Source organism: Entelurus aequoreus, linkage group LG20, assembly GCF_033978785.1.
Source record: "Entelurus aequoreus isolate RoL-2023_Sb linkage group LG20, RoL_Eaeq_v1.1, whole genome shotgun sequence".
Classification (NCBI taxonomy): domain Eukaryota; kingdom Metazoa; phylum Chordata; class Actinopteri; order Syngnathiformes; family Syngnathidae; genus Entelurus; species Entelurus aequoreus.
In genome coordinates, this window is record NC_084750.1 from 2,590,363 (window position 1) to 2,612,175 (window position 21,813).

At 42.6% G+C, this 21,813-nt stretch overlaps 1 protein-coding gene across 6 annotated transcripts in view; it reads left to right on the plus strand.

Annotated features, from left to right (window-relative positions):
* sv2a (synaptic vesicle glycoprotein 2A) overlaps positions 1-21,813 on the plus strand; it is a 65,728-nt gene that overhangs the window by 15,053 nt on the left and 28,862 nt on the right. For 5 of the 6 annotated variants that reach the window (XM_062029181.1, XM_062029180.1, XM_062029184.1 and 2 more), the window contains exon 2: positions 9,058-9,797. The exons of the other annotated variant lie outside the window; for it this stretch is intronic. In XM_062029181.1, coding sequence (XP_061885165.1) covers positions 9,191-9,797 — 607 coding nt within the window. In that variant the 5' untranslated portion in view covers positions 9,058-9,190. The remainder of the gene's footprint in view (positions 1-9,057; positions 9,798-21,813) is intronic. 6 annotated transcript variants of the gene reach the window in all.

Consider the following 21,813-nt stretch of genomic DNA (forward strand, 5'->3'; position numbering starts at 1 on the left):
ACAATTTCACAATATTACAATAATTGCAATCATTACAATTGTTACAATCGTTACTATAGTTACAATCATTACAATTGATACATTTGTTACAATGTTTCAGTATCACAATAGTTACAATTTTACAAATGTTACAATCATAACAGATATAAAAATCTGGGCTTCCCTGCTTAGGCTGCTGCCCCCGCGACCCGACCTCGGATAAGCGGAAGAAGATGGCTGGATGGATCGACAATTATAATACAATTATTAAAAATATCACAATAGTTAAAGTTTTACAATTGTTACAATCATTATAATTCTTACAACTGTAACGATCGTTACATTTGTCAGTGATACGATCATTACAACCGTTACATTCTTTAGTGGTTACGATCATTACAATCATTACGTTCGTTAGGGGTAACAATCATTAGAATTGTTCTCAGCTGATATTTTCCACCTTTTTAAAGCTTTATTGCGCTACACAGCCAAACAAGAACACTGTTGATTTTGAAGAACACACAACCTAACAGATTTGAGGGAGCTGAGGTCAAAGATCGGAATAATACTTTCAGGAACAATTTACAACCATCAAAAAGGTGCTGGAATATTTCCTCATATCCAAGCAAGATTTTTTGATTTTGAAAACATGTGCAATGATTGAAGTCTGGGGTGGATTCCACTGTAGAAAAGCAAGAAGCCTGTTTATTTTGACTTTAGCATGATTGAAGAGGTTTGACGTCCTCTCCAAGGAAATACTTCTAAGCAAATCAAGAACCCTATTGATTAGGAATTCTAACAAATCGGAGGCCAGAGGTTGAATTATATTTGATTTTGACATGTGAAAGAATCCATTTTTTGTCTTTTATTTGAAACTATTGATTTTGAGCTGTCCCAGAGTTTCACAACATATCGCCTTGTCAGCACTCTGCGTGTTACAGCACGTTTGCTGAGATGATTCTTTTATAGCCAAGCAAGAATTCTAGTGATTTTGAACGGTATGCCAGCCAGTACGTTTGGGGAAGCCGAGGTTGACGTTGGCACAAATAGGTCAGCCACTGACAACTACCGAGCAGTCTTTCAAAGATGGTTCAATCAAAACAAGATCCCTATTGATCTTGAATGATGCATGACCTGCTAGGGGTTTTCACCTTGAACACGGGGGCTGTTGGTTTCACACCAGGGGACAGACTGAGGTCAGACCAGGCTTCTGTGAGATGGATCAATCGTCGTCCTCATGGTCGCCGTGGTAACAGCCAGCGTCATCAAGAGCGTTTGCGTTTGGAACGAGCGCGAGTTTTACGACATTATCAAAGATGTGTTTCACAGCATATGCTCTCCATGTTGCTGGTGAAATGTCGCGTGATGCTCTCCAGGCTCGCAGTGTGTGTGTGTGTGTGTGTGTGTGTGTGTGTGTGTGTGTGTAATGAGAGACTGTGCTGTACGTTCCCAACATGATACTGCTCAGTGACATCACCACCCAGAAGATATGTCCCAATCTGATATTGGTGCGATAGCTTCAAAAGTATGGATGATTTATAAAATGTGTGATATCACGTGCGATACAAGCAATCCTGCGGCGTGTTTACTTGTGTGGCACTTATTCACGTTAAAAAGTGGGTGCCACCACTGTGCCATTTTGTGAAGGTCATGGGTCACCGTAGCTCCTCGATGCATCGGACTATAACGTGGTAAAAAAACAACATTCTAATTATTAAGTTGGACAATGACAACACTGTCATAGTACATAAATACACGGAAATAAATGACATTTTGTAGTATTTACTTACAATGACAATAAAGGACTGTATTTGTCCATCTTTGATAGTAAAACAAACACTTTTTGATGGGGAAGCACAAAAAAAACAAAAAACCGTCGTTGGGTTTCCTAGTTGCCATGGGTGCTGATTTTCGTCACCGGCCTCTGACTTGTGGTCGGGACGCTCACCTGCTTCTGGTCACTAATCAGAGAGCTATTTATTCCTGTCTCGTGTCACTCGCTTGTTGCAACAGCTTTCCTATTTGTCACTAGCCGTAGAGCGTTCCTGGGTTAAGCTTTGCCGAAGTTTCCCGTGCCATTGGCACGTCGCCCTTGTTTTGTGTTTTTTCCCCTCGCTTATTGATTGATAAAGAAGCATCTTGCCTGCACACTGCCTCCCTGCAGTCCTTTCTGCATCTTGGGGACACCACCACCGCAACCATGCAGCCAAGACGCAACAGATTAACACCCAAATCGTGATTCTTATTCATCTAAATTCTAAATTGATACATTAATATTAAAAAATTGATTTAAAAAAATATTATTCTTAATATTAGCGACTTCGCGACTGTAGCGGCGCTGTGATCACAGGAGCGCTAACTAGCTTATGCTGCTATATTGACATGTTGAGCTGCTGCATCGCCTCTGAGTTGGTGAAAGTTAATTCTGAATCATGCGTCTCACCTGGATAGTAGAAGGTTGCGGACATAAACCAACAAGTTGGTCAACTTTGACATCCAACTTAGACCTGGAGATGACCAGAAATACCTTTAGTGGGGATTATGATGAATTGTTCATGTAGAGGGGAAGATATAAATATCCCATCAGTCTTTATCCCAGTGAGAGCAGATATTGTACAGTATATATGCGGTCCTCTCCAAGGTTTCTCATAGTCATTCACATTGACGTCCCACTGGGGTGAGTTTTCCTTGCCCGTATGTGGGCTCTGTACCGAGGATGTCGTTGTGGCTTGTACAGCCCTTTGAGACACATGTGATTTAGGGCTATATAAATAAACATTGATTGATTGATTGATCTTTGGTCCAAATGTTGCATAGATGATCTTTGACAGACCGTCTTTAAGCCGCTTTCTGCCTCCCTTGGAATGTTTTTGTGTATGTGCACACACTCCCTGCATGTTTTTATTCAACGCAAGGAATAATTGTAAAAAAAAATATATACACATTTCAAGTAGTTACGTTATGTCAAAACATAAACTAGCCAGTGGACTGGACCAGCTTGGACTACGTTTGATATTTTCCTGTATTTACAATCACTTCCTGTCCTGGTGCTCTTGTTGTCTCTATTTCCTGTTTGCACCTTTACTTTCTGTTTCTCATCCTGCCAGCACACCGGTTCCTCGTTGCCAATAAGAGTTATTCAATTTCGCATGGCTTTCCCTATGCATCCCATGCACTCCACAGCTGCACTGTAGCTTTTGTTTCGTCATTGAATATACTTTTACCTGCACGCCATCTTGGGTTCACGTCGCAAACATTGCTCACCTAAACTGTGACCGGTGTGTATATATATAAATAATGTTTTAGTTTGAATCCATCCATTTTCTGCCGCTTATTCCCATATATACATATATATATATACGTATGTATATATATGTATATATATGTGTATATGTATATATATATATATATATATATATATATATATATATATATGTATGTATATATTTATACATATTTATACATATTTATGTATATATATATATATATATATATATATATATATATATATATATATATATATATATATATATATATATACACACACAGTCGTGGTCAAAAGTTTAGATACACTTGTAAAGAACATAATGTCATGGCTGTCTTGAGTTTCCAATAATTTCTACAACTCTTATTTCTTTGTGATAGAGTGATTGGAGCACATACTTGTTGGTCACAAAAAACATTCATGAAGTTTGGTTCTTTTATGAATTTATTATGGGTCTACTGAAAATGTGACCAAATCTGCTGGGTCAAAAGTATACATACAGCAATGTTAATATTTGGTTACATGTCCCTTGGCAAGTTTCACTGCAATAAGGGCGGCGGTATAGCTCGGTTGGTGGAGTGGCCGTGCCAGCAACTTGAGGGTTCCAGGTTCGATCCCCACTTCCACCATCCTAGTCACTGCCGTTGTGTCCTTGGGCAAGACACTTTACCCACCTGCTCCCAGTGCCACCCACACTGGTTTAAATGTAACTTAGATATTGGGTTTCACTATGTAAAGCGCTTTGAGTCACTAGAGAAAAGCGCTATATAAATATAATTTAAGTCACGTCTGTATGTATACTTTTGACCCAGCAGATTTGGTCACATTTTCAGTAGACCCATAATAAATTCATAAAAGAACCAAACTTCATGAATGTTTTTTGTGACCAACAAGTATGTTGTGGCGGGCACTAGGACCATGCTCACACTCAGCAGAATGGGTGTGGTTTTGTATGTCTTGTTGGGCACACTGTTAAGGTGCATATTGTGTGATTATGAACATTCTCATGTTGGCAGTGTTATAATAAAGACCTGAGGGAAACAACGCTGTCTTTCTTGCATTTGCCACATTGGTGACCCCGACAATGTTTCTTGCGGAAGAGGAAGTTGTGGCTTCATCGGCCATGTCGCTCCAACTCCAGCAACCTGCATTTGTCGCCGCTGGGACAAAGCTTCCGGAGTTCTGGCAGAGCGGCCCGGTATCATGGTTCCAGCACATCGAGGCACTTTTCCACCTGCGAAGAATCGCCAGTGACGACTCCCGGTATTACATGGTCGTAACAGCCCTCGATCAGGCAACCACTCGCCGTGCTATGCAGCTGTTGCGAACACCTCCACAGACACCTCCACAGAGCGGCAAATACGCTGCCCTCAAGATTCTTCTGCTTCGGAGATTTACTCTGACGCGGAGAGGGCAGATAGACTTCTTTTCCTGCCTGGTTTGGGCGATAGCACCGCCGTGCATTTAATGACTATTGCTGAAGAGGAGTTCGCTACTACGGAGCGTTCAGGCATCATTAGGCGTTGTAATAGCCCGTGGGCCTCGCCCTTGCACATGGTGCCTAAGTCAGACGGTTCCTGGTGGCCTTGTGGAGATTTTCGGCGCCTTAACAACATCATAACGCACGACCGCTACCCTATTCCGCACATCCAGGACTTTTCGGTGTGCCTTGCTGGCGCCGTCATTTTTTCGAAGGTGGACTTAGTTCGTGGTTATCACCAGGTCCCGGTGCGTGCAGGGGACGTGCCCAACACCGCAGTAATAACCCCATTTGGGCTTTTTGAGTTCCTGCGTAGGCCTTTTGGCCTTAAGGGGGCAGCACAAACTTTTCAAAGATTTATGGACTCAGTGTTGCGCAGCCTCAATTTTGTGTTTGTTTATCTTGAGATGTTTTGGTGGCAAGTCCTTCAGCTGAGGAGCACAATTCACACCTAACACAGGTGTTCACATGTTTTGACGAGCACGGCCTGATCGTCAATCCTTCCAAATGTCAGTTTGGGTTGTCGGAGATCGATTTCTTAGGTCACAACATTTCGTCGCAGGGCGCGATTCCTTTGCCTTCCAAAGTGCAAGCGGTGACCGATTTTACTCGTCCCTCCACTGTCAAGGCTCTGCAGAAGTTTTTGGGCATGATTTATTTTTATAATCGGTTCCTTCCTCGCACTGCCCACCTCCTGCAGCCTCTTTATTGTGCCCTGCGGAACAAAAAGGCTAACGAGTTCCTCGAATGGACTCCTCAGCGGGTCCAAGCTTTTCAAAGGGCTAAATCCGCTCTTGCAGAGGCTGCTCTCCTTGCCCACCCTGTTTCCGCGGCGCCCGTGGCTTTTGACAACGGATGCGTCCGATGTCGCTGTGGTTGAACAGCGGGTGGCGAATGTGTAGCAGCCTCTTACGTTCTTCAGTCTTAAACTGCGAGATAACGAGCGAAAGTACAGTGTATTTGACCGAGAGTTGTTGCCACTGTATCTTGCAACACGCCATTTTAGTTTTCTGTTGGAGGGTCTGTTCTTCACGGCTTTTGTTGACCACAAACGTCTGACGTTTGCCATGTCAAAGGTAACAGAGCCTTGGTCAGCCCGTCAGCAGCGTCACTTGTCGTTCACTACGGACATTCAGCATGTGGCCGGTAAGGCCAACCCTGTGGCTGACTGTCTCTCACGTTTACTCGTGTGTCCTGTGCGGCCCGGTTTGGATTTTTCGAGAATGGCCGCTTATCGGCCCGACGACCCCGACATCCGTGCACTCAAGACTGAGGGTACGGGGCTCATGCTCGAGGAGGTGGTGGTTCAGGTTGGCTGTCCTGCTCTCTTTTGCGATGTTTCCACTGGCCGCCCACTTAGGTCTACCCGCTGAATTGGCGCCGCCGGGTTTTTGACTCAATACACTCCCTGTCACACCCTGGCGTTCGGGCTTATGTCAAGTTGGTTGGTGCCAAGTTTGTTTGGCCTGGCCTGAGGAAGGATGTGGGCAGCCACATGCGTGGCATGTCAGCACGCCAAGGTCCACCAGCACACTAAGGCTGCCTCGAACCATTTCCGATTCCGGTCAGGCGGTTTGACCACGTACACGTGGACGTAGTTGGCCCCCTCCCTCTGTCGCAGGGTTATACGCACTTGCTCACGATGGTAGATCGCACCACCAGATGGCCAGAAGCGGTTCCTCTTTCCTCCACTGCCACTGTAGACATTGCCTGTGCGTTTCTGTCAGCCTGGGTTGCGCGTTTTGGCCCGCCATAAGATATAACCTCGGACAGGGGATCCCAGTTTGTGTCGGAGCTTTGGTCAGCGTTGGCGCAGTTCTTGGGTGTGCAGGTGCACCGCACTACGGCCTACCACCCCCAAGCTAACGGCTTATTTGAACGTTTTTACCGGTCGCTTAAGGCAGCTTTGCGTGCGGCACTCTCAGATAGCAATTGGATTTACCGTTTACCTTGGGTCATGCTTGGGTTGCGCTCAGCCCCTAAAAAGGATCTCGTCGCGGCCCCCGCTGAATTGGTGTTTGGTCAGCCACTCTGCGTTCCGGGAGAGTTTTTAACTGAGAGTTGCACCCCTCGACCTTTTCCCTTTTTGTCGATTGGGTCCTTGGCTCCTGGCCCGGTCCACCACTGCTTCCCTAAGTCGTTTGTGCCGTCAGAGCTTTAGTCTACCCGTTTCGTCTTTATACGTCACGACGCCCACCGTTCGCCCCTCCAACCCACTTACGATGGCCCATTTAGGGTGCTGGAACGCGGTCCAAAAGCTTTGTGCTGGATATAGGCGGGCACAGGAAATGCGTTTCTCTGGACGGGCTTAAACCGGCGCGTTGTGTTGCAGGTGAGGAACCACTGCTGGGCCAAGTCCCCCGCCGAGGTCGTCCTCCGAAGTCTGTTAGGGTTGAATGTCCTTCACATCCACTGGGCCCTGATATTTGTTCTGCCCCATAGGTCTCACCCACTCCTCCGCGGGAAGGACGTTGTAGCCGTTACGGCAGGCGAGTGAGGCCCCCTTTTTCCCCATAACTTGCTGTCTGGGTGTTCGGGGGAGGGGAGGGCTGTGTGGCAGGCACTAGGACCACGCTCACACTCAGTAGAATGGGTGTGGTTTTGTATGTCTTCTTGGGCACACTGTTAAGGTGTATATTGTGTGATTATGATCATGTTGGCAGTCTTATAAATAAAGACCTGAGAGGAACAACGCTGTTTTTCTTGCATTTGCCACAATGTGCTCCAATCACTCTATGACAAAAAAAATAAGAGTTGTAGAAATTATTGGAAACTCAAGACAGCCATGACATGATGTTCTTTACAAGTGTATGTACACTTTTGACCACGACTATATATATATATATATGTGTGTGTGTGTGTGTGTGTGTGTATTTATATATATATATATATATATATATATATATATATATATGTATATGTATATATGTATATGTGTATATATATATATATATATATATGTATATATATATATATATATATATATATATATATATATATATATGTATATATATATATATGTATATATATGTATATATATATGTATATATGTGTGTGTGTGGGAAAAAATCACAAGACTATTTCATCTCTACAGGCCTGTTTCATGAGGGTTTCCTCAATCATCAGGAGATCTCCTGATGATTGAGGAAACCCTCATGAAACAGGCCTGTAGAGATGAAATAGTCCTGTGATTTTTTCCCACACACACATATTACGCTCTACCACGGTATTGAGCACTATTTTTTTGGATAATCTAATTAAGACATATATATATATGTGTATATATATATATAAACACAGTATATAAAAAATAAATAATTTATATAATTGGATATTAAGAGTATGTGAAAGTTTGACTGCTACCTTGTTTACTTCCGTGACGACCTCCTTAAAGTATTGTAATCAATCAGAAATATCAAGCAGCTAAAATGCGCCATGTTTGCATTTTCCCCATCATGCCTTGCAATGGGTTTAAATGGGCGTAATTTCGATTTTATGTGTTGTGATTGGACATTTTTTATAATATCCACAGATTTTAGTGAGCAGGTTGTGTTATGTGTGACCATACCTTCTTGTGTTGGTATTTATTTATTTTTTGCACCATGACTAGGGAGGGTTGTTTGGATTGGGTCATAGAACTCAGTACTATGCTACAGGCATCTCTAAGCCTATTTAATGGTCATTGACCTGATTTACTTGCAGTGTCCACAAAATGGTGACGACGTTGCAGCAATAAGGCGAAGATACATTAGAAATTAATTCAGAATCACAGATTCTTTTGAGCTCATGACGTCTCACGGGCCCAACTGAAGACGCCGCCATGCCGCACTTGGCCCGCGGGTCATCGTTTTGACACCCCTGCTTTAAGCTTACGCTAACGCCATTTATCTGACTTGGCTGAGCTTTTATCGTCACATCGTCGTGTTACCATGTCAGCTAGCTGCCTTTTAGGGCGCACCTACCTAAATAACCCGAATAAAACATTTTGATCCCCCAGGATTTGAAACAGAAATATGAGAGGCAAGTTAAGGAAAACTGTGGCCATGATACAAACTTGATTAAGTGTTGCACACCAGTGCACTGGTGCGTAAAATGGACTTATAAGGTGAAAGCATTTTTTTTTAAAAGCTCAAGAAAAAGCCAAGCGCACATGTCGAGGTCTTGTGTGACGAAAGCGGGTGTCAGATCTAGCCAAGCAATCACTTGTATGACGTTATGCTAATGCTAATGCTACAGCTACACCCGCAGATGTGATGCAAAATAAAGTAAATAGAAATAAGTGTGCTTATTGATCACAAGATGATCAATTATTGATTGATTATTTTCTGTTTAGGTCGTGGCGTTGACGTCGCCGCGTCTCAGGAGCTCTCCGCGGCGCTGACTCGGCATCCTTCCTTTCATGCCTCGGGGCCGCGCCTGAAACCTCCGAGCCGCAGAACCCGACCGCCACCACCCGTGCATCCAAGATGGACGACGACGGACGTTACCGGGACAACCGCTCAGACTTCATCCGCGGCGCCAAGGACATCGCCAAGGTGGCCAAGAAGCAGGTGGGCAAGAAGATGGGGCGCGGCGTGGACAAGATGGCCGACGAGTACACCCGTCGTTCCTATAAGCGCTTCGAGGAGGAAGACGACGACGACGACTACGCCAGCGGAGCGGGCGATGACGGCTACCGTGGCAACGACAGCCGCGCCAACGACGACGAGGGCCACAGCGACTCCACCGAGGGCCACGACGAGGACGACGAGATCTACGAGGGCGAGTACCAGGGCATCCCGCGGGCCGACTCGGTGGGCAAGGGCGGCGCGGCCGACGGGGTGGAGGCGCGGGCGCAGCAGTTCCGGGACATGTCGGCGTACGAGGGCGAGCGGCGGAAGGACCAGGAGGAGCTGGCTCAGCAGTACGAGAGCATCCTGCAGGAGTGCGGACACGGAAAGTTCCAGTGGACGCTCTACTTCGTCCTCGGCTTGGCGCTCATGGCCGACGGCGTGGAGATCTTCGTGGTCGGATTCGTGCTGCCCAGCGCCGAGAAGGACATGTGCCTGTCAGAGCCCAACAAGGGCATGCTGGGTAAGTTTTTACCTCTTTCCTGGCATCCAGTCAGCAGGCTGACTCCTCCCACTTCCTTCCTCCTTTTCTTCTTCTCTCTTCCTCCCACTTCCTTCTTTTCATCCTTTTCTTCTCTCTTCCTCCTTTTCTTCTCTTTTTCCTCCTTTTCTTCTCTTCTTTTCTCTTCCTCCTACTTCCTTCTTTTCCTCCTTTTCTTCTACCTTTCTCCTACTTCCGCCCTCTTACTTTTCTCCTTCTCTCCTTCCTCCTTTCTTTTATCTTTCTCCCACTTCCTTCTCTTCCTCTTTTTCTTCTTCACCTTCTCCTACTTCCTTCTCTTCCTTTTCTCCTACTCTTCTTCCTCCCTCTCCTCTTCTTGATCTTCCTTCCTTCTCTCCTTTCTTCTTCCTTCCCCTACTTCCTTCTTCCTTTCACTCCCTTTTCTTCTTCCTTCCTCCTTTTCTTCTCTCTTCCTCCCACTTCCTTCACTCCTACTCTCATTCTTCCTTTCCTTCTCTTCTTTTCTCTTCCTTCTACTTCCTTCTTTTCCTTTTTTCTTCTACCTTTCTCCTACTTCCGTCCTCTTCCTTTTCTCCTTCTCTCATACCTCCTTTCTTCTCTCTTCCTTCTCTTCCTCTTTTTCTTCTTCACCTTCTCCTACTTCCTTCTCTTCTTTTTCTCCTACTCTTCTTCCTCCCTCTCCTCTTCTCGATCTTACTTCCTTCTCCTGTTCCTTCTTCATTTCACTTCCTTTTCTTCTTTCTTCCTCCTTTTCTTCTCTCTTCCTCCCACATCCTTCACTCCTACTCTCATTCCTCCGTCTATTCTCTTCTTCCCACTTCTCTTCCTGTTCTTATTTTCTCTTCCTCCTACTTCCTTCATTTCCTCCTTTTTGTCTTCCTTTCTCCTACTTCCGACTTCTTCCTTTTTTCCTTCTCTCCTTCCTCCTTTTCTTCTCTCTTACTCCCACTTCCTTCTCTCCTACTCTTCTTCCTCCCTCTCCTCTTCTTGCTCTTACTTCCTTTCACTTCCTTTTCTTCTCCCTTCCTCCCACTTCCTTCTCTTCTTCCTTTACCCCACTTCATTCTCTTCCTCTTTTTCTTTTCTCCTACTTCCTTCTTCTTCCTTTATGCTCCTTTTCTTCTCATCTACTTCCTACTTTTCTTCTTCCTTTCTCCTACTTCCTTCTATTCCTCCTTTTCCTTCTCTCTTTTTCCTTCCCTATACTTCCTTCTCTTCCTTTTCTTCTCCCCTCCTTATCTTTTCTCTTCCTCCTACTTCTTTCTTCTTCCTTTGTGCTCCTTTTGTCTCCTTTACTTCCTGCTTTTCTCCTTACTTCCTTCTATTCTTCATTTTCCTTCTCTTCATTTTCTTCTTCATTCCCTTCCTTCTTTTCGTCTCTTTTCCGCCTTCTCTATTTCCTTCTTCCTCCTCTTCTTCTTCCTCCTTCCTTCCTTCCTTCCTCTTCCTCCTCTCTCCTCTTTCCTTCCATCCTTCCTCCTCCGTCTTCCTTCATCCTCATCTTTTTCCATTCTTACACAACATGGCTGACTCACGAAAGTGGACCGTTCATTCGGAGGGTCTTGTAGCGACACTCCCATGTTGTCACTTTTACCTGTAGAGCTTTTTCTCGCACATTTGTTGCCAGGTAGAATTCTTCAAAGAGCAATAAATAAATCCTTTAAAAACATGGCCCACAGTCACAAGGAAGAAAAAGGACAGGGAGAAGCGGCCCAGAAGAGCCTAGTCCCATAAAATAATGTAATATTGTAACAACAGGTTGCTCAAAATATAATATTGTATTATTTATGTGTAGCAATCAATATTATCTTGAATAAAAAATATTAATGTTCTTACTAAAGTATTTAAAGATGTAGTCGTGTTTGTATTTATTTACAGTATGAGTTTTAAAGTGAAGTGAAGTGAATTATATTTATATAGCACTTTTCTCTAGTGACTCAAAGCGCTTTTACATAGTGAAACCCAATATCTAAGTTACATTTTAACCAGTGTGGGTGGCACAATAATTTTCACACTTACAAACTGTAGCACACAATAAAGCACATTTAATTAAAAAAACGTTATTATGGTCTTACCTTTACTTATAAATGCGGGAGCGTTGTGAATGAATGAAATATGAAATCCGCGCTGCATTCTGCAAGTGTACCTAATGTTGTGTCCCTGTTCACGGCTCCTCCGGCGCGCCGCGCAAGCATTGTTGTTTTTGCACTTTTTGGCTTCTTGTTAAGTGACTTTTTTTGGGTGGATTCGGTCTTTCACGTGGAGGGTTTGGGTGTGGGCTTTGGTTGGTGTGGCGCTCCCGTCGGGCGATGCATTCACACAGTGTGTCTTGGCAGCAGTTTTATGATCGCTCAGCACTAAAAATACGTTACACACATACAGTTGTTGACAAAATACACTGGACATTATATACCTCAGCTAACTAAACTATGGAAATGTATAATATAATTCATATAGCAATACAGTCTCACTGCACAGCAGGCCAGCAGTTAGCCGAGTCATTGTGCACAATCCATGTTGAGGCACAACTGAGTGACGTGCCTCAACTGGCTGCTGATCACCGCACCGTCTCTTCTCAGTATTTGAACGGCAAATGTGAAAATAAAAATAAGAATAATCTAAAACTGGTGAAGTTAAATGGAAAATAACTTTAGTATAATCACTGGATACATACAACAATTTAATAAAAAATTTTTCTTTTTACTTTTTTTTTTCTTTCCATGATGGCAGGTGAGACCCCGCCTCCCCTGCCTCTAGTGACTGCACGCCACTGATATATATATATATATATATATATATATATATATATATATATATATATATATATATATATATATATATATATATATATATATATATATATATATATATATATATATATATATATATATATATCCATTTTCTACCGCTTGTCCCTTTCGGGGTAGCGGGGGGTGCTTCATTCGGGCGAAAGGCGCGGTACACCCTGGACAAGTCGCCACCTCATCACAGGTTTCCCTGCTCTTCAGGGGATTTCAGGATCCCCTGAAGAGCAGGGAAACCTGCGAAACAGGCTTGTAAGGATGAAATAGCCTCTGGGTTTCTCCTGACCTAACGTATATTCCGCATCCGTATTGAGCACTGAATAACGGATACACGACAAGAACCTCGACGATAGTCCGATAATGGCTTTTTTGCCGATATCCGATATTCCGATATTGTCCAACTCTTAATTACCGATTCCGATATCAACCGATACCGATATATACAGCCGTGGAATTAACACATTATTATGGCTAATTTTGTTGTGATGCCCCGCTGGATGCATTAAACAATGTAACAAGGTTTTCCAAAATAAATCAACTCAAGTTATGGAAAAAAATGCCAACATGGCACTGTCATATTTATTATTGAAGTCACAAAGTGCTTTTTTTTTTAACATGCCTCAAAACAGCAGCTTGGAATTTGGGACATGCTCTCCCTGAGAGAGCATGAGGAGGTTGAGGTGGGCGGGGTTGGGGGGGAGGCGGGGTTGAGGTGGGGGGGTGTGTGTATTGTAGCGTCCCGGAAGAGTTAGTGCTGCAAGGGGTTCTAGGTATTTGTTCTGTTGTGTTTATGTTGTGTTACGGTGCTAATGTTCTCCTGAAATGTGTTTGTCATTCTTGTTTGGTGTGGGTTCACAGTGTGGCGCATATTTGTAACAGTGTTAAAGTTGTTTATACAGCCAACCTCAGTGTGACCTGTATGGCTGTTGAACAAGTATGCCTTGCATTCACTTGTGTGTGTGAAAAGCCGTAGATATTATGTGATTGGGCTGGCACGCAAAGACAGTGCCTTTAAGGTTTATTGGCGCTCTGTACTTCTCCCTACGTCCGTGTACACAGCGGCGTTTTAAAAAGTCATAAATTTTACTTTTTGAAACCTATACCGATCATTTCCGATATTACATTTTAAAGCATTTATCGGCCGATAATATCGGCAGTCCGATATTATCGGACATCTCCAATTGTCATTAGTGCAACGATTGGAGCTACATCTGCAGGTGTAGAGAGGAGCTTCTCCTGTTTAAAGCAGCTCAATCTAAAAACATGCACCTGGGGATAGGTTGATTGGCAACACTAAATTGGCCCCAGTGTGTGAATGTTGTCTGTCTTTCTGTGTTGGCCCTGCGATGAGGTGGCGACATGTCCAGGGTGTACCCCGCCTTCCGCCCGATTGCAGCTGAGATAGGCTCCAGCATCCCCCGCGACCCTGAAAGGGACAAGCGGTAGGAAATGGATGGATGGATGGAAGTCGTACACCCGCAACACCATGGGCCAACGCCGTTTAAGCAGCCTAGCTCTGCTGGCCATTGAGAGGACACTTGTCAAATCCCTGGAAAAGACGCCTTCTTGGTACGACAGGGTCACAGATCACTTTCTTAAAAAGGAACGGTATAATTTACGTATACAGTAAATAAACCAACACATTTTATGATGTATGCCGAAATAGAGCTTCCCCTCCTTGAGAGACCAGCATCCGCCACTGATATATATACTGTATATATTAGAGATGTCCGATAATATAGGGCTGACGATAATATCGGCCGATAAATGCTTCAAAATGTAATATCGGAAATTATCGGTATCTGTTTCAAAAAGTAAAATGTATGACTTTTTAAAACGCCGCTGTACGGAGTGGTACACGGACGTAGGGAGAAGTACAGAGCGCCAATAAACCTTAAAGGCACTGCCTTTGCGTGCCGGCCCAATCACATATTACCTACGGCTTTTCACACACACAAGTGAATGCAAAGCATACTTGGTCAACAGCCATACAGGTCACACTGAGGGTGGACGTATAAACAAGTTTAACACTGTTACAAATATGCGCCACACTGTGAACCCACACCAAACAAGAATGACAAACACATTTCGGGAGAACATCCGCACCGTAACACAACATAAACACAACAGAACAAATACCCAGAGCCCCTTGAAGCACTAATTATTTCGTGATGCTACAATATACACCCCCCGCTACCCCTCCCCCCCACACACACACACACCTCAACCCCGCCCCCCCCAACCCCGCCCACCTTAACCTCCTCATGCTCTCTGAGGGAGAGCATGTCCCAAATTCCAAGCTGTGCTGTTTTGAGGCATGTTAAAAAAAAATAATGCACTTTATGACTTCAATAATAAATATGGCAGTGCCATGTTGGCATTTTTTTCCATAACTTGAGTTGATTTATTTTGGAAAACCTTGTTACATTGTTTAATGCATCCAGCGGGGCATCACAACAAAATTAGGCATAATAATGTGTTAATTCCACGGCTGTATATATCGGTATCGGTTGATATCGGAATCGGTAATTAAGAGTTGGACAATATCGGAATATCGGATATCGGCAAAAAAGGCATTATCGGACATCTCTAATATATATATATATATATATATATATATATATATATATGTCTTAATTAGATTATCCAAAAAATAGTGCTCGATACCGTGGTAGAGCGTAATATGTATGTGTGGGAAAAAATCACAAGACTATTTCATCTCTACAGGCCTGTTTCATGAGGGGTTTCCTCAATCCTCAGGAGATTTTTTTATTTATTTATTTATTTATTTCTCCTGAGGATTGAGGAAACCCCTCATGAAACAGGCCTGTAGAGATGAAATAGTCTTGTGATTTTTTCCCACACATATATATATATATATATATATATATATATATATATATATATATATATATATATATATATATATATATATATATATATATATATATATATATATATATATATTATAGACATTTTCTACCGCTTGTCCCTCTGGGAGTCGCGGGGGGGATGGAGCAGATATGTAAATATTTAGATCATTCTGTTTCTGTTTCATCATTCTGTGTTTCTGATTCATTTACTGCGCTTGTAGCAGCCATTTAGGGCCGCTGCAGTGTGGAAAGAAGAGATGACTGCGTATTCACGTTGCATTTCACGTCTTCTTGTCTCAGCCCATGAGGTGGTTTGTGCCTGGCGGAGGTACTCACGGGAGAAAAGGAACACAGACGGTGCTAAAATGCGTTTTCAAGGCTGGAAGTGGTCTTTGGGTCGTGATGGCCGAGCGACCGCCAGCATCAGAGATCCTCACAAAGAGGGGAACTCTGATTGCTATTTATAGCCACACCCCCTCCCCCTTGTGTGCACGACACACAACCCTGCAGTGAGACACACTTCTTTTACACACACACACACACACACACACACCCCGCAGCCTATGTGCTGTCACAGACCCGCCATCGTCCTCCCTTCCCCCTCCTTCCTTTCCAAGCCGCCATGCTCCTCAGCTTCTTCCTCCATGCCATCATCATCCGGCTCCTTTTCTTTGGAAAACAGGAAGTTGTGTTTGTGCCGCGTTTTCGTTCTTACAACGAGATGTTTGCTCGAGAAGCTAAGAGAGAGTCCGATGAACATAAAGCGCTTCAGAAGCCCTCCAGCCCTGCAGGTGGCAGTAATGAACCTAATGACGAGACGCCTGATCTTCATGGAGGATGTCATCCAGCATCACAATGTCTATTCATATCATATTTTCCGGACTATAAGGCACACTTAAAAAAAATTTCCTCAAAATTCGACATTACGCATTATAACCCGGTGCACCTAATGTAAGGAATGAGTTTGATTGAGCTTACCCACCTCAGAGCTATTTTATTTGGTACATGGTGTAATGATAAGTGTGACCAGTAGATGGCAGTCAAACATAAGAGATATGTGTAGACTGCACTCCGATGACAATATTACTCAAGTAAACTGGCCCTGCGATGAGGTGGCGACTTGTCCAGGGTGTACCGCCCGTGTACAGCTGAGATAGGCTCCGGCACCACCCGAGACCCCGAAAGGGACAATCGGTAGAAAATGGATGGATGGATATCATATGCACGCACTTGATGTGAGTGTGTGACTTCTTAAAATTATATTTTAGGAGCTTTTGCTCAAATCTAAACTGGTCAATATGTCAGCTTTATATTTAAAGGGGAGCTTCACTTTTTTTTTTTGGAATGTTTTTCATGGTTTTTTTGCATTCTAAGTTGTAAATAAATGCTAGCAAAAGTCAGCCAACAATGGGGTCAACAAAAGTCGCTCTATTGCGCCTAAAACACTGTAAAAAAACCCCAAAAAAACTTCATCAAGGTTTTATATAATGTAAGGATATATGTAATGTAGTAACATTCATAACAACATATAATATTTATATATTTTGATCATTCTAAGCATATGGCGTCGCATTACTTTCAAAGACGCGTCACAACGTCCGCTTTTCCCTTCAACGGCAAACACTCAGCGTCATCAACATAATAAAACAATCACTTACTGTACAATGTCTGCGCTCACTGGGATAAAGATCGATGGGATGTTTATATCTTCCCCTTTACAAGAACAATTCATCATAATCCTCACATAGGGTTAAAACAATTGTCTTTTCACGTCTTTCTGGCCATTTCCGATTTAAGTTGGATGTCAAAGTTGACCAACTTGTGGGTTTATGTACACAACCGTCTACTATCCAGGTGGGAGGCATGATTTATAATCTGGAATTAACTTTCACCAACTCAGAGGCGATGCAGCAGCTCAATATGGCAATATAGCAGCATGAGCTAGTTAGTTTTCTGCGATCACGGCACTGCCAGAAGTAGTTCCTCTGCTTTAGCGCTTACAGTAACAATACAACTAATACTTGGTAATATTCATGTACAGTAAGTTAATATTTTTTTAGAGGGCTTCATGGGCACAGTGTTGTACTCTCATTAGCTGCACGGTTAGCCACCTCTCACCGGCCATACTTTACGAGTTAGAATGCATATATTTTTAACATTTGTGTTCTTACAGTATCTTACATAGGAATTGTGAATGATAGGCATAGTTCCTCTATAACCCAGCGGACAAGCTCTTGGTTTTGGAATCTTTGAGTTGGGCCACCCAAGTCCTTACCTTGCAGTTTTTGGTCACGTGACAGAGAGAGCAGTGTGAGTGCACACCAACGATTAGTTTGGCCTAAAAGCGCGCATATTTGTGGCAATGTTGACTTTTTACTGAGTAAAAGAAGAAGTCTGTTCAATGCGATGTGGCTCCGAATGAACGCCGGTGGGTAATAATATAAATCGAGTAGTGGTCGCAGTTCAACATGCTGACAGGAAGACGGGAACTCTTTGCTGAAAGGGTGATGGGTGCCCCACCCACACCCATCATCATCATTATCATCCTCATCCTCATCATGCAGCTGGTCACCACGCGTGTCTTGTCTGTCGTCATGTTGCTGCAATGCGTCGTCTCTCTTGCTACCAGTGAAGCACATGAATCACACACACCTCCGGGCAGCGACACCAAAATGACACACACACACACACACACACATTATTAGTATGCTAATATGCACGGCCGTCGCCGTGGAAACACGGTAACAGATAGAAGAGAGCATTCCCTGCAATCAATCGAGGAGGAGAGTGAAAGTCACCTTCTTTGCACTGACACACACACACACACACACACACACACACACACACACACACACACACACACACACACACACACACGTTTGGTTATGTATTGTTGCTATTCAGTCCTACTGAATTTTAAATATCTTCACACTATAATTTCTGCTAGTTTGTCGCCATCTTGTGGACAACTTTAGAAATTTATATTAATGACCGTGAATTGCACTTTGAAGTGTAAGCAGCGCAGCATTATTACATATGACCCAATCCAAACAACCTTTCCCACTCATGGCGCAAATGAACCAACACAAAAAGTCGCCACACATGGACACACATAACACAACCTGCTCACTGAAATTTGTGGATTTTATAAAAAAATGTCCAAGCACAGTACATCATTTAGAATTACACCAATTTAAATCCACTGCAAAGCATGATGGGAAAAATGCAAAACACTCACCACACTTATAAGTTAAAGTCCCAACGATAGTCACACACACCAGGTGTGGTGAAATTATCCCCATGTTCACCCCCTCGGAGGTGAGGGGAGCAGTGAGCAGCAGCGGTGGCCACGCTCGGGAATCATTTTTGGTGATTTAACCCCCAATTCCAACCCTTGATGCTGAGTGCCAAGCAGGGAGGCAATGGGTGCCATTTTTATAATCTTTGGTGTGACTCGGCCTACCGATATATACAGTCGTGGAATTAACACATTATTATGCCTAATTTTGTTGTGATGCCCCGCTGGATGCATTAAACAATGTAACAAGTATAAGTATAAATCAACTCAAGTTATGGAAAAAAAAATGCCAACATGGCACTGCCATATTTATTATTGAAGTCACAAAGTGCATTCTTTTTTTTTAACATGCCTCAAAACAGCAGCTTGGAATTTGGGACATGCTCTCCCTGAGAGAGCATGAGGAGGTTGAGGTGGGGGTGGGTGGGTAGGGGGTAGAGGGGGGTGTATATTGTAGCGTCCCGGAAGAGTTAGTGCTGCAAGGGGTTCTGGGTATTTGTTCTGTTGTGTTTATGTTGTGTTACGGTGCGAATGTTCTCCCGAAATGTGTTTGTCATTCTTGTTTGGCGTGGGTTCACAGTGTGGCGCATATTTGTAACAGTGTTAAAGTTGTTTATACGTCCACCTTCAGTGTGACCTGTATGGCTGTTGAACAAGTATGCTTTGCATTCACTTGTGTGTGTGAAAAGCCGTAGTTATTATGTGACCGGGCCTGCATTGAAACAGATACCGATAATTTTGAAACCGATACCGATAATTTCCGATATTACATTTTAAAGCATTTACCGGCTGATAATATCGGCAGTCCGATATTATATATATATATATATATATATATATATATATATATATATATATATATATATATATATATATATATATATATATATATATATATATATATATATATATATATATATATGCACACACACATTCATGTGTATAGCCCAATGCGGCCCCGTGTCAAAAGGTTTGGACACCCTTACTTTAAATGTTTGAATGAAACCAACGATATTGTGTTCACTCCTTCCATGATTTGAGGCTTATGGACAATAAAAAGCACACCAAACACACTTTGGTCAAAGTTGACATGTCACACAAGCTTTTCAACAGCACTGCTCTTTTCTCTTTATTAGCTCACAGCCACACTGGCTTATTAGCACTTAGCGAGAAGGCTGCTGACAGGATGTCAGTAAGGCTTGTGTGTGTGTGTGTGTGTGTGTGTGTGTGTGTGTGTGTGTGTGTGTGTGTGTGTGCGTGCATCACCACAGATGGCAAGATGATAGATGGCAGGGATGAGGGAGGTGGAACAACAAAAGACTGCAGTTTGTTTCTATTAGCAACTTGTCAACATCACACACTGTTGTGTCACGCTCTTAACTTCACTTCCTGTGCTCTGTAGGTCGTTAGCCTCCTTGGACCTTACTGTACTTTTCATGTTCCATCCATCCATTTTCTACCGCTTGTCCCTTTCGGGGTCGCGGGGGGTGCTGGAGCCTATCTCAGCTGTTGCCAAAGAAAAACTAAATGCTTAAACTTACTGACTAACGCATGTTTGATACTCATAAACAGAACTTATAGCAGGAAGTCCAAACTCTTTGACTCAGGGGCCATATATATATATATATATATACATATATATATATATATATATATATATATATTAGGGCTGTGAATCTTTGGGTGTCCCACGATTCGATTCAGAATCGATTCTTGGAGTCACAATTCGATTCAAAATCGATTTTTTTTTCAATTCAACACGATTCTCGATTCAAAAACGATTTTTTTTTTAATCTTTAAAAAAAATAAAAAAATAAAAACAATACACAACAATACCATAATAATGCAATACAATTTCAAAACCAAACCCAATTTTGCTGCCGGTGGTGTTAGTGGATGATCCTTTTCCTCTGATAACTGTGGGTGGTGTCTGTCCAAGTGAGCGTGGGGATTTGAAGTATTCCCAACATACTTAACTTTAGCGTTGCAAAGTCTGCAAATTGCATGAGTCATGTCAAGCCCTTTCTTGCCACGGTAAAATCCAAAGTGTCTCCGAACGTTTGCTTTCAAAGCCCGCGGAGGCGGTTGTATTTCTTTAGGCTGCTCTGTGTCTTTTTCTTTTACCTGCATTTTAGCGGCAACACAACAACACTACACTGTACACTCCCCTTAGTACTAGCTAGCCACCAGGTAGCAACGCTGCTTATTGCGCAATACCTACGGTAGCCCAGAAGGCACATACACATTGCCGGGAGCGGGGGAAGAAAATTGATTTTTGAAAAATGAGAATTGATACTGAATCATACAATGTGAGAATGGCAATTTGAATTCGAATCGATTTTTTTCCCACACCCCTAGCTGACATGCAAGCAGAGTAGTAGATTTTTGTAAAAAGCTTTTATAATTGTAAAGGACAATGTTTTATCAACTGATTGCAATAATGTACATTTGTTTTAACTATTAAATGAACCAAAAAATATGACTTATTTTATCTTTGTGAAAATATTGGACACAGTGTGTTGTCAAGCTTATGAGATGCGATGCAAGTGTAAGCCACTGTGACACTATTGTTCTTTTTTTAAAATTTTTTTATAAATGTCCAATGATAATGTCAATGAGGGATTTTTAATCACTGCTATGTTGAAATTGTAACTAATATTGATACTGTTGTTGATAATATTCATTTTTGTTTCACTACTTTTGGTTTGTTCTGTGTCGTGTTTGTGTCTCCTCTCAATTGCTCTGTTTATTGCAGTGTTGCTGGGTCGGGTTTGGTTTTGGAATTGGATTGCATTGTTATGGTATTGCTGTGTATTGTTTTGTTGGATTGATTAATTTAAAAAAAATTTAAAAAAATTATTAAAAAAATTATTTAAAAAAATAAATAAATCGATTTTTTAAAAATGAGAATTGATTCTGAATCGCACAACGTGAGAATCGCGATTCGAATTCGAATCGATTTTTTCCCACACCCCTAATATATATATATATATATATATATATATATATATATATATATATATATATATATATATATATAT